This window comes from Vombatus ursinus, unplaced genomic scaffold (genome assembly GCF_900497805.2).
Source record: "Vombatus ursinus unplaced genomic scaffold, bare-nosed wombat genome assembly UNPS02000582.1, whole genome shotgun sequence".
In the NCBI taxonomy this organism is placed as follows: Eukaryota; Metazoa; Chordata; class Mammalia; order Diprotodontia; family Vombatidae; genus Vombatus; species Vombatus ursinus.
The window spans coordinates 31,805,757-31,829,595 of record NW_020940360.1 but is presented as its reverse complement, the minus strand read 5'-3'; the positions used below and the strand labels follow the sequence as shown (position 1 = coordinate 31,829,595).

The 23,839-nt window shown below is 35.3% G+C and overlaps 1 protein-coding gene across 3 annotated transcripts in view; it reads left to right on the top strand.

The window, feature by feature from the left end:
• The window catches only part of HACE1 (HECT domain and ankyrin repeat containing E3 ubiquitin protein ligase 1), an 88,301-nt gene that overhangs the window by 2,833 nt on the left and 61,629 nt on the right, over positions 1 to 23,839 (top strand). For 2 of the 3 annotated variants that reach the window (XM_027856267.1, XM_027856257.1), the window contains exons 2-6: positions 3,461 to 3,515; positions 4,793 to 4,882; positions 5,588 to 5,692; positions 10,582 to 10,657; positions 14,287 to 14,418. In XM_027856267.1, coding sequence (XP_027712068.1) covers positions 3,461 to 3,515; positions 4,793 to 4,882; positions 5,588 to 5,692; positions 10,582 to 10,657; positions 14,287 to 14,418 — 458 coding nt within the window. Of the gene's footprint in view, positions 1 to 3,460; positions 3,516 to 4,792; positions 4,883 to 5,587; positions 5,693 to 10,581; positions 10,658 to 14,286; positions 14,419 to 23,839 lie in introns of those variants that run through there. The other variant, XM_027856278.1, reaches the window with a different exon arrangement.

Sequence of the window (23,839 nt, the reverse complement as noted above, 5' to 3'; positions counted from 1 at the left end):
AGAATGCTGTCATAGCATCTTTGCATTGAAAAACATTTTTTGTACACACTGTTTATCGCACTATTTTGATAAGGCTGATAAATGCTGACTATATTGGCTTTTAACATTTTTTTTTCCCTTTATAAGCATTAGGAAAGATCTTTTGTTACTGCGGAGTACTTTTTTTTTTGAAGTTAAAGGCAAAGTGGCAAAATCAAAAATACTTTGATAATATATAGTAGGGAGGTTTTTGAAAATGTGTAAACCCAGTAAAACTTGTTAAACTGGAGTATGGCCTTAAATAGTTTGATACATTTGTGACTTAATTGATGTACTTCCTCCAGTGATGCAGATGATAACCTGTCCCCAGCTTCCCATCCTATGTAACTCTTGTCCATGGTCTCCCATAAATATTTCAGTAGGAATCCATGCAACATGCTAGGGTCCTTCCTTTAAATCTTTTGACATTGTGTATATACCAATGGACTGCCATTTAAATAGCCCTTGCTCTTGCCTCATGACTAAACAGACTCCATTTCTAGTCGTGAGTTTCTCTGATGATCCCCTTTATTCCATTTCTTGTGTTAGCTCCTTGTTGGTAATACGCTGTGGACTGTTTTATGTCCACTGTGCTCCTTTTATGTCCTTTTGGGTAACTGGCAAGTTGAATTCTTTGGCAACTATGTTATTCTAAGACTTGCTTTGTTAGAAGAATATTGATCTTAAAACATGTCAGTTTGTTTCAGGGGGAAGTTTATGTCATTAAAAAAAATAGCACTGCACTATTTCCCAAAAGCAATCCAGTCCCTTCTTCTCCTTATATTCTATTCTGGGTCCAGTTTATTGATCATCCAGAGTGTCTGTTCAAGATACATATGCTGTTCAAGATATATTTGCTCTATGGATTGTTCGTCCAATTGCTTAGTGTATCTGAACAGTAAATATTCTTTATCCACTTCAGTTTTCCTGTATGTTAGTCTGAATTATCTTGAGTCATTATTTCTCATCTCATTTAGGAGACTTTATACTGTTCTAGGGTTTGATACAATTTATCAGCATGATATTATTCACAGGCATCATCTTGATCACCTATTTTATGGGTAATCCCTCTTCCATTTGCTCTCTGGAATGGAGACTCTTAAATGACAGAAGAATCTTTAGCAAGTATGTATCTCCCTGTTTTTTTCCTTGCTTGTTAATTATCACCAGAATGTCATAGGACAAAATTATTCCTGTTATATCTTTCAGGGAATCATATTTACATGGGAGATAACCTTTTTGAAGAAGACTCTTCAAGGCAATGTTTTGTGCTACTAGATCCAGTGTTTTTTTATAGTATTAACAAAGTGGATTTATCTATTTTCTAAATTTTTTAGTCAATTGTGTGATAGTGAAGATGTGGTCTGATGTGAAATATTGCTTTGTAAAGGGCTACCACTTTCCTTCTCAAACTTTCATCAAGAATTGCCTTCTTGGGACAGGTAGGTGGCATAGTGGATGGAGCACCAGCCCTGGGTTCAGGAGGACCTGAGTTCAGAAGTGGCCTCAGACATATAACACTTACTAGCTGTGTGACCCTGGGCAAGTCACTTAACCCCATTGCCTAACCAAAAAAAAAAAAAGAAAAATTCCTTCTTGTATGTGTAGATTATTCTTATAAGGACCTAGTAAAAATGGAAAGGGGCATCTGGATTTGTAGTCATATTTTTACTCATTTTGGGAGGATAATAAGGTACATAATTTTCCCCAAGCATGATATCACCCTTTCTTTCAGATATCTTGAGAATCATTTCTTCATGAGCTGCAAGATCATGTTTTTTTCTTCATGGTTCTTTGTTTATATGTGATCTAGTTGAAGTTAGATAGGCTTTGAATTGGAAACATTGCTTTTTGAAGAGAAGGCTAAGTTTTTGGCATCATGGCCATGTTTCATGGGACTCATGAAACAAAGAAAAAGATAAAATTGTCTTCAGTCCTTTGTGGGCCTTACTACTTCTACAACTACTCTTTACCTTGGAATGCTTCTCACAGGCAAAGGTCCCTTTCTCATTCCTCCCTGGATCTGTGACTTGGATGACTAGTGAGAAACAGAGCTACTGTTTGGCACTTGTTCTTGCATGCTACATGTAAGTTTAGAGTCTATGTTGGCTTTTGTACACAGCTTCTCTGTGCCTGGAATTAGAGCTCTGCCTGTCTTCCTATCCTAATTGGGTTGAAAAATGGCTTACTTTGTTGTTGTTGTTTTTCCATGAATTTTTCTATCAACATTTTATTTAGTCTGGTGTATTTTCTAATTAGTTCTCTTTGGACTAGTTGAAGGAAGGGTGTGAGCTCACTGTACTTTTTCCTTGTCCTCTTCCATCTTGGCTTTTCCCAAATTAATTGTATATTTACAGGAAATGACTAGTTACTAATGTTAGTGGCCTTTCAGAGTAATTTGTATATAGTTCCACCACTCGCTTGTAAGAGCAAAGATCTTAGAATTAGAAGAATACAAATAAGAAGGTATCATATACAATTGAGGAATCTCCAGCCCTACTTATTTTTACAAGTTGTTGAATCCCTAAATTGTCAAAATAAATTAATAAAATAGACAGTGACATTGACTGTCACCTTTTCCAGAGGAAGTTCAATATGTATATGTATATATATATATTTTTTGTTAACAAACTCTTCACCAACAATGATGGTGGAACACTACTGTATTTGAATATCTTAACAGCACAGTTGTTGTTATATATGTATGGAGAAATAGAAATGGCAGCCAAAATTATAAAAAATAAATTTTAGAAGGATATCTGAAGTTAGTAATATGATATATATTGTTTTTTAAATGTCCTAGTTTTTTCTTATTCATAATTTTTGATAACTTATTTTTTTCAGATAACAGCAGGGGGAAAGTATTTTGAAAAATATTGTGTTACACAAATGTGATTTTTTTTAGTAGTTTTTATAAAGCATTTTAAACTAATTTTGTTATACTACTGTATTTATAAGAACATACTGTGTAATTGTTTTAGATTTTTAACAACCTTTAATATTTATAGTTTTGATACCATGCATTATAAAAGATCAAACATTAGTGTGATCAGACTTGTAAAACTGTTACCTTTATAAATAAACTCAATTTTTAAAGCTTAAAGTAGTATAAATTCATCAAGTTCTTTTTCTGGCAAGTTCCTGGAAAGAAAGTAATTTCCAAGATGTTGATTTGAAAACAGATTTGGAGGCGGTACCTTGTCTGACACTCTTCCCCTGTCTTGTTGCTTTGAGTAGTTAAGATGATTTGATTCCAAAGTCATCTTAATTCTTTCCTTTTAGGAGAACTAGGCATTAAATATATGGGAAGTCTAGTTATACTGTAAACTAGATTATGCCTAGCAGCAACTTCATATGCCCTCTCAGAAGTTCCTTAATTGTACATGCATAGGCGAGATAAACTAATCTTTTTTTTTTTTTTTTTTAACTGGTTTTTGTTTAGATAATGAAACGGCTGTTTATACATTAATGCCAATGGTTATGGCTGACCAGCATAGGTAAGTATTTCTTTTAAAGACTAAATTTTTAGGGTTACCTAAACAGTCACAAAAAAACTTTGATTTTTAGAGCTAGAAGTGAACATGGAGGCAGTCTAATTCAGTGCTTTATTTACACATATGAGAAATAGGGACAAGGAGGTTTCAGACTTGCCCAAGGTAAAATTGCTAATATTTGTCTAAAATTTTCCTTCATTATATCCCTTTTTCTTTAGAAAATAAATTCACTGTTGTAGCAGACCACCTCAATTTTACAGATGGTAATAATAAGAGTTAACATTTATATAGTGCTAAATGAGATGTTGTTGGACTGTATTCGATTAAAAAGTATGCCTGTTGTATGCAGTTGTGGTGCTAGGTACAAATACAAAACAATTCCTGCTCTTAAGGAGCTTATGTCCTACCAGCATGTGCACAGAAAAAAATCGAGGTAATTTGATATCACTAGGTTTCTTTAAGATTCTAAGATTCTGTAATTAAGATATTTTAACTTTAATTTCTTAAAACTATACTAAGACTTTTGGGACACCCTGTAATCACCCATTCCATGGAAATAAATGTTTGGCTGGTTAACATGGGCTACTTGAGATAGCTTGAGATAGAATGGTAATGGTGGGTAAATAGGTGCCGAGCTAATCATTCAGAAATTATAGAAATGTAAGAAAGCATATTTTCTTAATGTATTGCTATTTTTGTGTTCTGCTATTTGTGAAGAATTGTTGACTGTTTTAGAGTTGTACCTAAGCCAGATTGATATCTAGATGATTGGCATTTAAAATTGATGGAGAAACTGCTTACCTGTAGTTAGGATCTTGCCTTTAAGATGGCATATGTATAGGCAAAAAAGAGGAGAGAGAGAGACAGGCAGGCAGACAGACAGACAGATAAGGCAGATATGGATTTTGCAGTAACTTTACAAGTGATTCAGGCAAAACTTAGATATGGAGTCACAAATCCCACATCAGGCATGTGTTGTATGTATGCAGTTCCTCAAACCTAACGCTTTGTATAGAAGAATTCATTGGCAGCAGAAACCACTTTAGGTGACTTCAGAGTAGAGAACACGTCAGTCTTAATAGTCTTGGTTGGAACCTTCTGGTACTTAGTTTAATTGACTATGTCCAGTACTTTTTGGTAGTAATACTACTTTGGGGAAATTGTTACACTTCAGAGAATTACTTCTCCCCTGGGGCTATGGCTATCTCATTCTTCTTGAAGATGATGAAGATGAAAAACTGTGAACTGTGTTTTAGTCTTTTGATTTTGTTTCTGTGTAGATCTGTTTCAGAATTATTATCCAATTCAAAGTTTGATGTCAATTATGCATTTGGACGAGTGAAAAGAAGCTTACTTCACATTGCTGCAAAGTAAGACATGCTTGGTTTGGGTAAATAAATGTGTCCTGTTGTTTCTTTACCTTTTCTTGATCGCCTTCATTCTGTTTTTTTGGTTATTCTGGAATGTGACCAGTGATACAGCCATGAACTACTACCACAGACTCTAGGTTGGACCTAGATTGTAGTCTGGGTAGATTCCCTTTGTGATGGATGGAACAAGAACCGTGCAGCTAAATTTCCTTTTGAATTGGAGAAACTATTAAATTATTGAAATTTTAGAATTAACTTTAAAATAATTGTCATCTGGAAATATGCTATAATATGAAGGCATTGACTTTTATCGTCTATGACTAAGACTTGTCTTAGGCTAGATGGACAGTGCTATTTAGCTGGATTATCCCATTGCTTATTACTAATAGAAAATTAGACTTTTGGAAAGTATTTCCATGACACTTGCAATTCAAGGAGTAATAATGAGGAAATCGTTAAAGCAGTGTATGTACATACAGTAGTACAAATTTATGTATTTTCTGGAGTTGGGAACCCTGGCTAAAACAAGCTGCTACTTAATTGATATCCTAGTAGAAACAGAATGTTTTATCTTCTTGGAGTAGGTGTAGGACGTTTAAGTAAGTGATCACACAGATATATTTAATTTTTGACCTTTGGATATTAAATTACTCAACATGTTTGCTTTAGATATTGAAAGAATTTGAACTCTTAATTTTGTTTCAGTTGTGGATCAGTCGAATGCTTGGTTCTGCTGTTAAAAAAAGGAGCAAATCCTAACTATCAAGATATTTCAGGGTGTACACCCCTTCATCTGGCAGCTAGAAATGGGTAAAATGATTTTTCTAGATAACTTGTTTCTCATAATGTGTTCAGTGATTTTCAGTTATCTTTAGTTAGGAATTTTTAATATTTAGCTTGTGGAAATCCTGTAAACATGTTAGTATGATCAGTTTTAATATAGAATTTTTCTTAAAGATATAGGTTAGAATTTTACATATCAAGGAAGGAAGAAAAAAATTTATTAATTGCTTATTCTGTGCTAAGTACTGTGCTAAGTGCTTTACAAATATTATCTCATTTGATCCCCACAGAGTCTGAAACTAGACTTAAACTCAGTCCTTCCTCACTTTAGGCTTGGAGCCAGGTACTTAGCTGCCTCAAGAAATGAATATTATCAAGAAAAGTGAAATGAGTATCACTAATTCATATGGTTATTTGGTGTTTTTAGATACAGTTATGGTTGAACATTATATTCGTTGATCTTTTTCTGTAGTTTTCATTTTCATGAAAAAGAAGCAGTGTGGTGTAAGGAGAGAGAATTGGCCTTGAAGCCAGGAAAACATAGGTTCAAATCCTACCTTTTGCACATGTTAGCTAGGCCAGTCACTTAACCTCTCAGTATTCGAGGCAACTCTCTTAGCACTGGGGTTCTTGATTTTTTTATTTTTATCTATCTATCTGTCTATTTATTTATTTATTTATTTATTTTTTTGGGTGAGGCAGTCAGGGTTAAGTGACTTGCCCAGGGTCACACAGCTAGTAAGTGTCAAGTGTCTGAGGCCAAATTTGAACTCAGGTCCTCCTGACTCCAAGGCCGGAGCTCTATCTACTTGTGCCACTTAGCTGCCCCGAGTTCTTGATTTTTTAAAAAATATCATTATTAGATTGCCCTTTGGCAATCTAGTGAAACCTATGGATCTCTTCACGAAATAATGTTTTTAAATGCATAAAATAACACCTGTAAGAAACTGACTATTGATAACTGTACATATAGTTATTAAGATATTATAAAAACAAGTTTATGGAGCCCACGTGAAGAAGCTCCCTCTAATTAATGCAGGTTAGTCAATAACTCTTCTGCAACCTAAGAGTCTTAGAGCATAGAGTTAATAATATGTAGTAGATAACTGTCTTAGGAAAATGTATAGATATGAACAACTATTTCACTAAACTTTCAGTCTAATTAGAAGCTAAAGAACAGATTGCCTCACAGTATGGATAAAAACAAGTTCAATCCTTTTGTCACTATAGCAGGAGATTCAGGCAGGTGACTCAGTGTGAAAGATATGGACATGGTCCCGGTATTGAAAGACAGGATGTTTTCTGGATTAGTCTGCCAGAAAGAATCTTCATAAACTATTCCTCAGAAACAAAGACTTGACAAATAGCACGTGAAAATGAATCATTTTAATCATTAGGTCTGCTGATACTAGACCATCTTTGTGGGAGGAGGCTTTCATTATATTAATTTAGAAGATAAAGAAATAAGGTAGAGAGATTAAGTGATTTATACAGCAAGTCAGTGGAAGAAAATTAATTAGAATTGGTTTATGACGCCTAGACTTGTTGTAGGTTAATTTCTTAATATTTAACTGACTTTAAAAAATCTCTGTAGGTAAAATTTAAAAGCTGCTGTATATAGTTTGTGATATTTTTAGAGGCAGAGCTTTTTATGACAAAAATTTCTAACATTATGTAATTTAAGATGATGTAGTTTGACCATGAATTAGCATATATAATTAAGAATTTCTTTAGAACATAGTTTGGTCTTGTGTTAACAAGCATCTTTAAAATATCTGATCACACAGCTACAAGCCCAGTTGCTTTAAGCAAATGTGCAAATGTGAGGGACAGCTAGGCAAATTAGGGCTTCTTCTACATTGTCTATTAGTAGCTCCACTTCTCTTCTATATTTGTTGTGTGTACCTCAGCTGTCTCTGTTCTAGTGAGTAGTATGGTCTTCCTAGCCTATTATAGCATTTGTCTGCCTTCACAAGTGCTACTTTTGATAAGTTTACTTTCCAGCCCTGTTGAGTAGTAATTTTTTCCTGTATCTCATAATCTTCATGATGACATCATGATCTTGATAATCATTACAACTAATACTTACATAGTGCTTCAATATTTGCAAAATGCTTTACAGATATCTAATTTGATTCTCATAATAACCCTGGAATAACCCTGGCAGGTTAGGTATCTTATTATCCCTATTTTACAGAAGGAAACTGAGGCAGACAGAGGTTAAAGTGACTTGTCCAAGATCATGCAGCTAGTAAGTGTCTGATGCTGCATTTGATCTCAGGTTTTCCTGACTCCAGATCTACTCTGCCACTCAGCCACATGTTAACTGGTATAGTATATAAATTAGAAAACAGTGACTTTTAAATTTGGAGATTTTGAGAAAATTGCTTTATAGCTCAGGTTGTGGAAATATCCTAAATGTTCAGACCTGTGAAATTTGAAGAATGGGTATGATACAGTTTGAAGAGTGGGTATGAGAGAATTGTCAATACTTAAATTAATTCAGACTACTCATTGGAAGGACAAATACTGAAACTGAAGATTAAATAATTTACGTAATGAGAAGGCTAGATTTATTGGAAAAAGACTGATGTTGGGAAAGATTGAAGGCAATAGGAGAGTGGGGATGCAGAGGATGAAATGAATAGTGTCATGGAAGCAATGAATGTGAGCTTGGATAGACTTTGGGAGGTAGTGGAAGATAGAAGGGCCCACCATGCTATGGTCCATGGTGTCACGAAGATTTGGACACAACTAAACAATAAGAAATGGTGGCATTGACAGGAGAGAGAAGGTGAAGGGCGAGAAGTAAGTTTTACATTTTCCATCTTCTGTCCTTTGTTCTATTTGCAGTGTATTTTGAAAGTGGTACTATAGTGCTGCTTTTTCTCAGCCTCCTTTCTTTGTTCCAATACTCCCAAGGCATATTTCCTAGATCCACTTAGCTTTGTTTGTAAACAGGTAACCAGCCAGCTGTCTCTTTGTCAGAGTCTAGGTTGGTAGTCAGTCATTGATAAACATTAAGTGCCTATTGTGTACTAAGCACTGGCTAAGCACTAGAGATACAAAGAAAGGCAGAAAACGTTCCCTGCTCTCAAAAAGCCCACAGTCTAATGGGGGAGACAGTATGCAAACAACTGTACAAACAAGCTATATACAGGCTACATTGGAATAGTCAACTGAAGGAAGGCACTAGGATTAAAACAAACTAGGGAAAGGCTTCCTGGAGAAGGTGACATTTTAGCAGTCCTTCAGGGAAGCCAGCAAAAATGCCTGAAGCCAAGAGTTGGAGTGTCTTTGAGAAACAGCAGGGAAGCGATAGTGTTTAGACTGCAGGGTATGTCATTGTAGGGTGGGGAGTGTAAGGTGTAAGACTGGAAAGGTGGAAATAGGGTGGGGGTGGCGGGTAGGTTATGAATGGCATCAAAGGCCAACCAGGCTTTTATCCTTCTTACTTGATCCAGGTGGTGATAGAGAGCTCCTAAGATTTTAGTGGGGGGCGTCATGTGGTTAGACCTGTAGTCTAGGAAGACCCTTTTGTCAGCCGAATGTAGTATGGACTGGAGTGGAGAAACTTGTGGTAGGAAAACCAACCAGCAGGCTATGGTAGGTCTCCCAGATCTTGCTATATAGCAGTTATTCATACCACTACAATGAGGCAGCATGATATAGTGGAAAGCATGCTGAGTTTAGTCAGATGACCAAGGTGAATTCAGTGACCTGTGGCAAGTCATCTAACCTCTCTGGGACCTACTAATCTCATTCGTTATGAGTTTTGGACTAGATCTCTGTGATTTTCTGCTATGTCTGTGATTTCATGGTCTCTCAAAATCTGTCCTTTTCTCTCAACTTTCGTGGTTATTACTCTAGTTCAGATTTTTATTACTTCTTGCCTGGACCACTGTAATAGCCTCCTCATTGGTTTCTTAGTTTCCAGTCCCTTAAATCCAACCTTTATATGGTTGCCAAAACAATCTTGCTAAGGCCTTAGAACGATGTATCTCCTCCCTGGCAGAACTGTTAGTGGTTCCCTATACCTTCAGAATAAAACAACTTAGTTTGACTTTTAAAATCCTCCACAACCTGGCTCAAAGTATTTCCAAACTATTTACTATCAGTCACCTGTTTTGTGGTAGTTCTTTTTGTTTTATCTTGGTATTATCTTTAAGTATTTTGTAATTAAGAACATGGCACTTGATGTACTACTATCATAATCTTTTAACTGATTGAAATCTGAGTATATTATTTAAAGGAAGATTTGACTGCCCTTTCCTGAATGAGGTGAAAACTTGTTTATTGCCATGCATGGTAGCACATACCTTTATTCTGTAACGTTGGGAAGGTTAAGGCTGGCAAGTCACTTGAGTTTGGGAGTTTGTAGTATAGTATCTCTAAAGCCAGTTGGGTATCTACACTAAGTTCAGTGCCAGTATGGTGAGTCCCTGTGGAGGATGACTGAACTGCCTATGGAGGGGTGAACCTGGCCAGCTTTGAAAAATGGAGCATGTTAAATCTTCTGTGCCAATCAGGATTGGATTAGGATCCATGAGTGGTCACTTCTAGCCCCACAGTCTAGTGGGGGAGTGAGTAGGTATAGAGAGACCTAGTGTCAAAGCAATCCCAAAACAAAATGCCCAAAAACCAAACAAACCTGATTATATATTTTTCTCTCCAGTTATCTGTAAATCAGACCTAATGTTTGATTATGCCCAGATCTTAGAAATATTATCATTTTGTATATCATTTTAAATGTTAACTGAGTTTACTGATCAAGTTAGGGTAGTTGTATAAGTATGTAACATCATTAAATATTGGACCTGAATTGATTTCTTTGTAAAATACCTCTCTCATTCCATGCTTGGTGTATTTTAAGGTTATTGTTTATGACATTTGTGAATGTCTTTTCTTTTTTCCAGTCAAAAGAAATGCATGAGTAAATTATTAGAATACAGTGCAGATGTCAACATTTGCAATAATGAAGGACTGACTGCAGTAAGTGTTTTAAATTTTGTTGAAATGACTAAATATTTAAAAAAATAAAATTTAACTTGGTACATGCGTTTTGAAACAGTTATTTTTTGTATTTTTGTTTAAATGTTTAATGTCTTTGCAATAACTAAATGGATCACAAGTATTTGGAGACATTTTTCTTTTAGATATTTTGAGGAAATTATTTCAGAGAAACTGAATCTACCAATTGTCTTATTTTTGTTTGTTTGCTTCTTTTTTGATTCTGTTTTTATTCTATCGTCCTCTAGTTTCTTTCCTTAGCTTCTGTCACTGAATCTTTGGAGAGTACGTTCTTCATAGGTACGTTGGCAGTTTAGACTGGGTGAGGTTTTTTCTTTTTTCTTGTTCCTCACTGTACTCAGGAGTAGAATATTTTCCTTTACTCCTTATCCTTGCCCTTGCACAATTAAGTCAGTGTAACATATTCTTTGTGTGAGCACTTCTCTTCACCAAAGCCCTAATTTGGTGCTTTGTGCTGTTGAAGTGACTTCTGTGTTCTTGAAAGCGCTGCCAGTGGAGAAACTTTGGCAGGTCTCACCAAACTAGATAGCCTTTGAATATGGGTCTAAGGATGATCGTAGATCAACTGAAGTTTAGAAAAGTTTATAATTATTTTGGCTGCATTGCTGTGAACGTTTTGGTCACAGTAATGCTCTCTGAGGCAATCCTTGTAGATATTTTAGAATCGTTCTCTTCTGCATTTGTGTCTTGAGTGTTCTGCCCCCATGGCAGGGTTGTGGTTGGTTCTCTTTTTGTTGTTGTTGTTGTTGTTTGCCTATTCTTCCATCCTACTTCCTGACTTTAGGTTTGAGGTAGGTCTGGGCTCTGCCATACTTGTGAAGGGAAGGTCTGGACTGGTACTGTTGCTGATTTCTTGAGTATTATATTATTCTAGGATCTGAGGGACAGACTGAATACCTCTAGGATTTCAGTGTTCCCAAATTGGTTTGATCCAGGACAAAGTCCAGTTGGCTGCTCTGCATTCTAAGCTCTGTAAATTCCTGACCTGCCTTTGAGACTGTGCAAAAGTAGCAGTTTGAAAGCTCTTTTGGCTTAGAGCAGTAGTATTGTAGGCTCCACTTTGGTCTGGGTTTCTTGCTCCAGTTATTTCTCTGCCTGATGGGTTAGACATTGGAAATGAGATCCTGCTTTGTATGAGCCACACTACTGCTGCTGGCTTCTGAACTTCCTTTTTTTCCTGTAACAGTTCCCAGATTTCCCACTGGGTTTCCTTTTCACTCTGCCCTGGATCTGTTAACCAGGACTAGCTAGCTAGTGGATGACAAAATGAGTGCCGGTTGCTACCTGTCCCTGTCACAGTGCTGTGGAGTAGGACTGGTGTGGGTCTGAGACCTACTTTTGCCCTGTTGAACAGCCTTTACCTGGATGATGGAGTGTTCTCATGCGGTGTGCTCTTGGCCCACCCCCTGTTCCCCCAGTCCACAGAACTTCTTGTCTGTTTCCTTATGCTGAGCTGGGCTGGACAAAGGACTCGCTGTGACCTTTTCTGGACTTCTTTATTAGGATTTGGTCTGGTGCATTTTCTAGATAATTAGGAACTTGTCCATAATAACTCCCAAAGACCCTTTTCTAAGTTTGAAGGTCTTGCAGTCTGCTTCAGTACAGGGAGTTTAATTACTGATGAAATCATAGATCCTTGAAATAAATATGTAAACTTTATAGAATAGATTATAGGACTTTGACTCTAAAATAGTCACAATTTTAAGGGCTTTTTTCTAGAAGTAGAGATAAAATGAAATACTAATTTTGAGAAACAGTAGTTTAAATGAAATAACTAAGACATATGAAATTTCATCTTCCTTTGATGTTTGTGTAGCTGTTTTTTAAACATGGAGAATAATTTTGAGTATTGTTTGTTGTATACCTATTCATAAATAAGGTTCTCATAAATAACAGTCCTATGAGATGAATAAGGGAAGTATCAATTTTGGCTGGGAGGATCAAGAAAGACATTAGAGGAGATGATATTTGATCTCTTCTATGTAGGCTGGGCATGGTGTCTACAAGTAAAAGTAGAAGTGTTAGGGAGGGAATAACCTGAACATAGGTCACTAGAGCAAAAGCATGTTTGGAAGATGGCAGGCAATCTAACTTGATTGACTACAGTAAAGAATATATGATGAGTTGTAGTATGAAATAAAGATGGGTTGGATCCTTGCTATTACTTGTGTGGCCTTGGGTAAGTAAATCACTGTTTTCTCACCTTTAAAATGAGGGATTTGGACTAAATGGTCCTGAGGTCCTTTCAGCTTTAAATCTGTGATGCTCTGCTCTTATAATAAGGACATAAACTGTTGGTGATAGGAAGAATGGTAAAGTAGGTATAGATTTGAGCAGTGATGAGATTGAGCCAGTAAGATTTGGCAATTGACTGTATGGGATAAAGGGGGGAAGCATCAAAGATAACTTTGAGGTTTTTGACCGTAAATGGTTGGAGAATAGTGGTGCCATTAAAAGAGATAGGGAAGTCAGGAGTAGCAGTATTTAAGAGTAAGACTGATGAGGCACATTTAAGTTCAGCTTAAGGTGACTGTGAGATATCCAAATGGATGGAATAGACAGAGCGAAATGTGAATAAATGTGATATACTTGAATATCTGAATATCCATAGTACACCTGATACTGTAGCCAGTGTAGACAAAGGCGCATTTTCAGGGCACTACTTATCCAATGTAGGCAGATGAATATGATATTTAATAATTTCTTCCACTAAGTAATTTTAAGGAGGAAAAAATGATTTCTTTCCATTTGTTACATTCATTTGTCCTACATAATTTTCTTTCACTACAGTAGTGAGATGCCTTTACTTTCCCCTCCTTACTTTTCTTCCCTAGTTTTGCCTCAAGACATGCAAACTTCTTTTGGCGCTTATTATTGAGTATATTTAGCAAAGCCTGGAAAATTTGAATTAGGAAGTTTTCGTAGTTGGAGGGATCAGACTTTGAAAGGGTGGGAGAAAGCATATTTTGATATTTGGAAACATTTTTTTAGGGCTCTTAGTTACTTCTTTTTTTCCCCAAGTTTGTTTATATCTGCTGGTGATAGCAGCTTCAGCTGTGAAACCCTCTTGTTCTAACAGAAGCTATTTTTATACTTATTTTCATGACTTCTTTATGTTACTTTCCTGTTAATATATTGCTTGATTTTTTTTCTTTTTTCTCTTTTTTTTTCTGGTTGGGGGAAGGTTGGGCAATGAAGGGCAGTGAGTAGAGGATGAATGTATTATATTGAGAATATCTAGTACCAAGGTTTGGACGCGGGCAGAAAGTTAGCACTTCTCTTCTCTAATTCAGAATTGTCTTTTGGAAAATATAATTTCATATTTTGAAAGCCTCAGGGCATCTGAGAAGGAAGCTATTTTGTATTTGCCTTGTCATTTTGTATGGTGGAAAGATTAATTCTGAAACATAACTTTGGGTTGCCCAAATTTTATTGGAAATTTTAATTGTTAAAAAACTAAGAAAAAGCATATAGGCCTAAAGTGTTACTAGTTTGTATGCTAGATTTGCAATTGAAAAAATTAGTTAATTTTAATGTTCTAACGTAAAAATTTCTTGTAAAAGTACTAACTGGCACAAATTATTCTACAGATCCACTGGTTGGCTGTAAATGGAAGAACAGAGCTACTTCATGATCTTGTGCAGCATGTCAGTAATGTGGATGTTGAAGATGCAATGGGACAGACAGCATTGCATGTTGCATGCCAGAATGGTCATAAGACAGTAGGTTAAATTTAGTTGAAATTGCATGTATTTTGTAAAAATTTGAAAACTTTGAATTTATGAAAAGGTTTTCATTAGGAATATTTGTGAACTTGGTCTTTAAAGGTCTTGTTTTTAAAGTATTTTCTGCTAATGACTAGATTGCTGATTTGTTTTGATGGAAGGAGAAGAAATATAATGCTTTTTTAATACTTTAGTATTTTATGTAAGTAACTTTATGCAGATTATATTCCCTTTAGATGTTTTCTGTGAGTGCTGTGGCTGAAAAAAATGTATCACTTGATAGTCAACATTCTGGTGATGAGCATTGCTAAGCTAGTCCTTGGAAGATACAGTCTGTCAGCAGGCCTGTATCAGAAACTTTCTTAGGTTGATAAGACATACTAGAATTTGTGCTTTGATAGCCTAGCCTTCAGGAATCCGAAGCTGTCTCTGATGAGGCATTCCAAGAAATTGAGAGTATGGTGTATGAGGTATAGTATCAAGACTCTGAGTTTGGGAGGAAAAAGTTGCTCTTCTGATGTCCTTATGTGTTCATTAAGTGGAAAAAAAGATTTCTTTGGATTCTAACGTCTACTTAGATTTTATTCCTTTTAATGTCTAGAAATTAAATTAGTTTAGTATCTTTAAGGAATAGTAAATAGCTATTGTTTCTTCAAAGGTTACCATCTTTAAGGTTATGAAAGCGCTTTTTTTTTTTTAAAAGCTTACACTGGAAATATTCTGATATATCTGATCCCATTCTTCAGCGTTTTTGAAAAGCATAATTATGAATGACTTTGAGGAATTCTTTTGTAAAATTATTATAGTTTTGGATGTGATCCCTGTTGACAGTATCTCAAGCCTTCAAATTTAAAGACTTCTATCTGTATCTTTATCACGTGAGATGGTTAACCATAATAAAAAAAAAACATCATCACAATTGTTCAAAACCTTATGCTCTCTCTGCTTTCATAAAGTTTAGATGGGAAATGTGTTACAGTAGTTGATATCAGTTGCTTTCAATTAGGATAGAAGATAGTAGACCATTAAAGAAAGTGCTTTATAGAATGCACTTAAAAATGTGAATTATACTTTGAAGTCATTGAGGATTACATAGCACAAGTATAATGTATTCCATATGGTTTACAACCTAAAGCAGGTGTGGTAAAGCAATGAAGAATGCTTCGAAGTTGAGAAATTCTATCTTTGAAGAATTGTCTTCTAGGAAAATTTATAGATACCCTGACTTTACCATGATAATGTTTACTGGCTGAAATTTTGCAGATAAAATAGAGCTGGAAGGGAAAAAATAGTGACTTTCCTAACAGCATTACAGTTCTGTGTTCCTGCAGTTGTTTGCATTGTGGAACAAGATTGCTGCTAAATCTCTATCCTAGTCACTGAAATGCCACAGGGATTTTTGAGGATCGTACAGAAGGAAATATGTAGCGATAGTGTTACTGAATCATTGGTGATTGCCATTAATTATAGAATCAGAGTGTCCTAAGGGTCCTTTAAAAGTCATTTAGTCAGTACCCTTGCCTTTAGGTAGAATTATACCTGTAGCATTTTCTCAATAGAATTGTGCTAATTATTATATGCCTTAGAATTGCTGATTTTCTATGATGTATTAGAATCTTGTTGGATAGGAATCTTGTCTTGAGCTGCACTGAATTATCTGTTGGAGGTTTGGTAAGCTTTTCAAGGGTAGGAACTGTCCTGAATCATTTCTTAATTTACTAATGAGATGCTCTGAAAGGCTTTATTGTATATTAGTGATTTAGGCAGATGTGGAATTAGAAAGTCTTTGATATTAGTTTACTAGAATTGAATGTGACCTTCTTTGTCCCTCTTAGTTAAGGGAGTTAGTTACCTTGATTATATCATTAAGGAAATGGTAGGGTAACTTGGTGGCACAGAGTACTAGACCTGGAGTCAGGAAGACTCATCTTCCTGAGTTCTAATCTGGCCTCAGAAACTTCCTAGCTATCTGACACTGGACGAGTCACTTAACCTTATTTGCCTCAGTTTCCTCATTTGAAAAATGAGCTGGAGAAGGGAAATGGTAAACTACTCCGGTATCTTTGCCAAGACAACTCCAAATGGGCTCGTGAAGAGTGAGACATGACTGAAAAATGACTGAAAGAGCTTATGTATAGCAGGACATATTCAATATTTTTATTAAAATTTAAAAAGCTTGATATTTCATAAAACCAAATGTAAAAAATCTTCGGGGGAAATAAAACTTTAAGCTTTAAAAAATTAATATAGAAAGGTAAGAGACAGAAGTTTTCTGTAAAGTTTTACTTTTAAACCTCAGTGTAGGTTGAATTTCAGGAACACTTAAGAAGAAAGTCTGAGTAGATGACTGAGAGAGAGAGGGAGAGGAGAAACATCATTTCCAAGTATCGGACAGCTCTGTAGCATTCCTTACTGCTGTCACATTGTTGCTTTGATGATGAGGGTGCTTAATTAGTTAATTTAATAATTATTATGAAGTTACATAAAGGGTTAAATTTAAATCCAGTTTGCAGAGCATGTGGCTATTCCTCCAAAGGTAACCAAGATGAAAAACTCATTTTACTTCTTTGCTGCTGTTGATCCCAAGCTATGCAACATGGACATTTAAATTTTGTTTACTGATTCTGTACTGTTGTGTTAATGTACATAGTGTTTTAAGATTTTGAAGGTTGACTTTTTCTTCTTGAGAGGCAGTCAGTGTGTGACAGTGAATAGAAAACCAGTCTCAAGAAGAACTGGGGGGCAGCTAGGTGGTGCAGTGGGTAGAGCACCGGCTCTGGAATCAGGAGGACCTGAGGTCAAGTCTGGCCTCAGACACATAACACTCACTAGCTGTGTGTCTCTGGGCAAGTCACTTAACCCCGATTGCCTCACAAGAAGAAGAAGAAGAACTGGGTCCAAGTCTTGCCTCTCTGATACATACTGACTTTTTGAGTCTGGGTTAGATACTTTGCTTCTAGATACTACAACAACTTTTAAAGTTGAAAAATTGTGTGATACTTACTGTTCTGTTAGGTGGAGGAGTTCCCTGTACCAGTGATACATAGGCCTAGGCAAAAAAAGGTAATAATTTCAGGTCTTCTGTTTTCATTGATGATTTTGACTAGCAGCTCTTATTTGAGCTATGCCTTTTGCTTTGTGTCACTAGAATTGTAATACAGCTTTAGGACATATTATCCAGGGTACATTATACTCCAGACAACATTGAAAACCTTGGTTCCTCTTGACCTGGAAGGGACCATAGAGGTCAGACTTGGTTCATTCATTGGCTAAATAGTTACACTTGGGATAACATATCTTTCTATTTCAAATTTACCCTTATGGTATGTGCAGAATCCTAGTGACATAGTTGATGAAAGTGCTCTGAATTCTGTGGGGGAAAAAAGCAATACATGTATCTGAGAATATAGTTCTTGTTGCTATGGAATGTTACTTTTCCAGCAACAGAAGGATAAAGAGCAATTTGCAGACCCTCTGTGATGATTGGATTTTGACACACTGTAGCCATTTAGTCAGCAAATTGTATTTTACCTAGCTATCCAAAATGACAAATTTGAAATTAACTTTTAATAGTTTTTATTCCTGTTGGCATCAGTTGTCTAAAAGACTTAAATGAGGTGAATTGTTGTTGCATATGAATGCTTTCTTAGCTTTCTGGGACAATTTGGAGCCATAAACTTAGAGTATCGTATTGTTAAATGATCTAACCTAAACTTAAATACTGTGAGTATATTTAGCTAGAAATTAATTCAAAATTAAATTTAAAGAAAATAGCTTACACTTGAGCAATTTGATATCTTAAATTTATGTATCTTGGTTTGAAGCTTCACAGATTTAATATAAAAAGGCAATTGGAATCGTTAGGGTAGATTTAAGCTCATAAAACTTAAAAAAACAATTGCTAATTTGACAGTGGCATTATAGATTGTTATTTTCAAGAGAATTATTACTGACTGCGTTTCTCATTGAAATTGCAGGCTTGTTAAGGAACAATAAGGTTATTCCACTACATTCAGTCAGCTATATTGGTATCCATAACCATCCTCCAAACTTTTCATCCAGAGACTTACAGGGCAGTCATGTACACTTATTTGAATGCTTTCCCCAAAGCATTGCTTGGATTCAGCTTTGAGGCATAAAGGTAGGTTTGATTAACATATTTCAGAATTTATTTTTAGGTTTAGAGAAAGTTGAGTTTTTCTGAACTTAGAGTTCTGTGTTGGCTGTTCTGTAGTGATAGTAGTTTTTCCAATTACTCTTATTTACTAGGACAAGTGAATACTGCTGTCATTTGCTGGATAATTAAAGAAATATACATTAGTTTTAGGTAGTTGGTCTTCTGGCCAATGAAGTTATATTGCAGGTTGCTTTTAGAGAATGTGCAAAGCATACTGTCAGAAGCTTTACATCATTATGTCATTTAATATTTTGCTTAAATTATTAGACTGAAAGTTCCAGGGTCTGCAGGAACTTCATTTTATTTAACTTTGTATATCCTTCAGTGCCTAAAATACTGCCTTATATATAGTAGGCACACAATTAAAACTTGGTTGAATTGAAATAATGCATTTTTCTTTTTGGATTGTTTGTAATCATTTGCTAAAAGGAGTTTACATTCAGTCCTTTATTGTTTTTTAATATTGGCCATTAACGTTTTAGTTTTGTCACTTTGAATTTGGACATGTGTATGTAAGCTTGTCATCGGGTGTTTTGCTTCTTGGCTAGCCATTGACTTCAATTAAATGACTGGAGATTGACCCAAGAACATATGAGATCCTTACTGTTTTGCAAAATCTTGCTGAAAAGACATGAAGCCCTATTGATGCATATAGCTGGTTGTATCTTCCAAGGCAAATCCTGGAATCCAGATGGGATACCTTCTTCCTTTTTTCTCCCCAGATCCCTCTTTACCAGTTACCTATTTTTTAAGATTGTAGAAAGGAAGATGTGTTGAGCAGAATGAGGAACCCTACTTGCTATTTGGAGGACCCTGAAACAGAATTAAGAAATTTCTGGTAATTTTGAGACTGGGAAAAATTTTTTATTAAAAAAGAAATTATTTAATACTTAATTTTTAATGTCCTTTAGCAATTTAATCTTTTCCATCTTTGAACATAAAATGTGTGTGTATATATATATGTGTGTATGCACATATATCAGTTTATACATAAGATTATGTTTGATGTATTAAATTCAAAATTATGGTTTTTTAGGTGCTAATTACAAATTTATTAATTCATGTTTTTCAGTGTTCTTAAATTTTTGTTATAAATGCATCTTTATGCTTCTGTATGAATACTGTAGTCTACTTTTGTCTTTATCAATTTAAGAAGAAGGCAAAAGCTTACAGAATAAAAAGTACATTCTAATAATAATTCTAATAATTTTTGGACCTATTTGTCACTGTGTTAAACATCATAGAAAACAGTCATTTTTAGAAAAAGGATACAATATACAAAATCCCCTCATTGAATGAAACTTTTTTTTTTGTCATGTTAAACTTTGTAAAATTGGTTTCATTGTGTAGGCATGTCCACCATGCCTAGAAAGTATTCATTCCTCACCTCTGATTCTTAGAATACCTAATTTCCTTAAAAGTTCTTCTGAAGTGTTACTTTCTACATGAGTCTTTTCCTGATTCCCTAACTTCTTGTGCTTCCCCTCCCAACAATGACCTTATATTTAATTCCTATAATACAGTCTTTTTGAGGGCAGATTTCATTTTGGTGCTTAGAAACTTAATGAATGCTTGTTGGTTGAATTTTGAATTAGCTGTGTATATGTGGTCTGACCACCAACTTGTTAAAGCAAAAATCAGTAGTACAAAACTTTAAGAAAGGAAAAGATAAAAGATAAGACATGCAATTGAAACATGATCTTGACCTATGCCTATAATTTTTGTGATGAAAAATGATGTATGGTTTGAAGAAAGGCTACAGACAGATACATCCAGGCTATAATAATTTCATATAGAAGGTTACTTGATAGAATCATTGCTGTAACAAGGAGATCAAGATCCTAAAAAGTATGTTAAATATCAAACACTTAGTTTCGAAACAGGGGAGAGAGATGGTGGCCAAAGGCAACACTGGTTTATTGGTTAAATGTTATGGGAGAGAATAATGGAAAATTGTGAGCAGAATTGCCTCATAAAGTAGACAAACAGTGGATGATAAAAACTTTCAAGGAAGCCTGGAGTGAAGCTCAACAATAAGCAAAGTAATCTTGAGACTATTTAAGGGTAAAAATGGAAGGAGAACAACAGAAAGAACATGGAAAAGATTGCCAAAGATTTTTATAAGAAACATCACCATCGAGGACAGCAGAGCTATTGCAGTTGGACTCCAACGTTACAGTTCCAGATATGGTGATACAGATGGTAGAAATGGCACTAAATAATAAAGACAGGAAAAGCAACTGAATTAGACCAAGTATAAAAAGGGATCATTTTGGAGGTGACACAATTGTGAGTGTTTTGAAGGGTTTATTCACAGGTTATTAAATGTAGGGGAAGATACCAGAGGTCTGGAAAAAATCTTGACTTAAAAAAGTGACTGAGAAATTATTGATGATTGTGTGTGTGTGTGTGTGTGTGTGTGTATGCATATATATGCCTGCTTTACCATCTATATGAAATTTTTATGCATATCATCTATGCACATATATTGAGAACATTTTTTATGAGAATGTTAATAGGGAATGGACACAGTTTTCCAAGTAATGTTCCACTGAGACCACATCTTTACTGCATACAACTGGCTGAAAGATGTAGGGAATACAAGATTACCCCATACTTACTGTTGCTTAAAAAAAGAGAAAAGAGTCTTTTGATTCAGTAGAGCAAAATACCTTAATGGATGTTTTCCATTCATATCATATCCATATCCATATCAGAATTATTCATTACTTTTGGAAAAATATAACAGAGAAACTTGTTAATCTTCTGATACCAGGGGAGTGTTAAAACAAAGAAAGGTATCGCATTGCCAGAGATGTTTGTAACTATCAGAGGGGAAAACCAGTTTATAGTCCAAGTTGAACAGGGAATTTTCTCTGGATGGTAATATCTTCTAGGCATTTTTTTTTGATGGGTGGTAGTGCTGGTTAGACCAAATCCTGGAACATTGCAGAACCTCTTAAAAGAGATCTCTTACACCAGTGGGGGCTCATGAGCTACAATGTTAGTAATAATAGTCATTTGCAAGCTTTACTTCTAGCATCCTGAGAGTTTGAGTTTTAGTGGCTACCCTCTTTCTGGGTAAACTCTATTTTACTGGCATGGAGGTGGTTGAGAGAAGATGAGCCATGAAGAAGGAGTGAGTGCTTCTAAAGGGGAAAGGGACAGTAAGGAAAAGACATACGAGGATTAGTTAAGCTTTTTTCCATTAGTGGTTTGTCAGGTCTTAGAATTGTTTTGTTGTTTCTGATTGCTTTCTGACTGATCCTCTTTCATTGTGGGCTTGAAGTATCCTTCAAATGTTTGACGTACTCAGACCAACAACTACTGCTGTATATCTTACTAGTTGTGTGATCCTGAACAAGTCATTTAACATGTTTGCCTCACCTTCTACGACTGTAAAATGGGAATCATAATATCATCTACCTCCCAGGATTGTTGTGAGGATCAAATGAAATAATATTTGTGAAATGTTTAGCACAATGCCTGGCATGTAGTAGGTGCTTAAATTTATTCTCTCCCCCTGTTTCCTTCATTGATTTTTAAAATTTATTAAAAAATTTTTTTTAGCTAAACAAGTATTTTTCTCTCCTGTTTTTATATCTTCTCCCTCCCCCTCCCTCAGAAAAAAGAAGCAACAAAACTTGTTGATGCATTGTCAAGCAAAACAAACTCCCATGTTGGTCATGTCCCAAAATATGTCTTATTGTGCGTATTTAGACCATCAGCACTCTGTCACAATCTTTTCCTTAACGTTGTAGTCTGGGTGTGTTGTTTTCCTTGTTCCCTCAGTGCATGTATCTTGACACACATTATTTTGAATTCTTTATATTCATTGTTTCTTACAGCACAATAACAGTCCATTAAATTCAGAGAAACCCTATTTATTTAGCCATTCCACACATGAGACAAATTAAAAAAAAATCTTACCTTGTTTTTACAGAGATCTATTATTTCATTGGTGTTGATATTCTTTCCATGATATGAACTGTAACTCTTCTTTGTACCTTAGATAAACTGTCTTTGTGAGTTAATGTTGTTAAGGAAATTAGTCACTTGGTGGCCAGTATTCTGGTGATGTTCAGCAAACGTAACCAGATTACCCTTTGGATAGTAGACATATGGGCCCTCCTTGGTTCATGGTCAAAACTTTTCTATCCGAATGGACATGCCAGAGCTGGTTTTCTGTTGGTGTAGCCTTTTTCTAAAAAAAAAAAAAAAAAAAAAAAGGATTAATATCTTTTTTTTTTTTTGGCTAGGCAATCGGGGTTAAATGACTTGCCCAGGGTCACACTGCTAGTGAGAATCATGTGTCTGTGGCTGGATATGAAATCAGGTCTTCTAGACTCTAGAGCCAGTGCTCTGTTCATTGTACCACCTAGCTGCCCCATTAATATCTTTTCTTTTTTTATATCACATTTCCCAACTCTCTGAGAGCCATGTTTTGGAAGGAGAAAAATGGAAGAAAAAAAACCCAGTTCACAAAAACTAAACAGCACATTAAAAAAGACTCATGTTGCTATTGTTCACATTCAGAGTTCCCCCACCTTTAATTTCATGATATTAAGTTTTGATATTTTTTTCTGTTTACATTGTTATAGTCATAATATTTTTTGTTTTTCTGATATTTTTGCTTATAGTTCAAAGAAGTTCTCATTTCTCATATTCCATTATATTTATGTATTATAATTTGTTTTACCATCATTGGACATTTGTTTTGTTTCTAGTTCTTTGCTAAATATTTTGATGTATGTGGGCCTTTTTTTTTTTGGTCATTTACCTTTTTTGAGCCTAGAAGTAGAGTCTCTGGATCAATGGGTACACATGGATGTTTTATTCGATCTCTCAGTGTAACTCCAGATTGCTTTGCAAAATAGTTGGAATAATTCACACCTATACCAGTAGTGCATCAGGGTACCCATCTTTCTACAACCTTGGCATCATTATTCCCAGCTTGTTTTTTCCAATTTACTGGTATGAGGTGATACTTATAGAGTTTTGATTTGCATCTCTCTTATTAGTTGTTTTGAAGAATTTTTTCATGTGGTTTGAGAGTCTTCTTTTGAGAACTATTCATACCCTTTACCACTTATCTATCGAGGGGATGGGTTTTGGCTTTAAATGTTTCTGTTAGTTTATCATGCCCTTGGAGATGTTTGATAAAAATATTTTTCCCCCAGTTGGCCACTTCCCTTCACCTCTCTTCTTCCAGTACAATTCTGTTCCTAACTCATTGTCCAC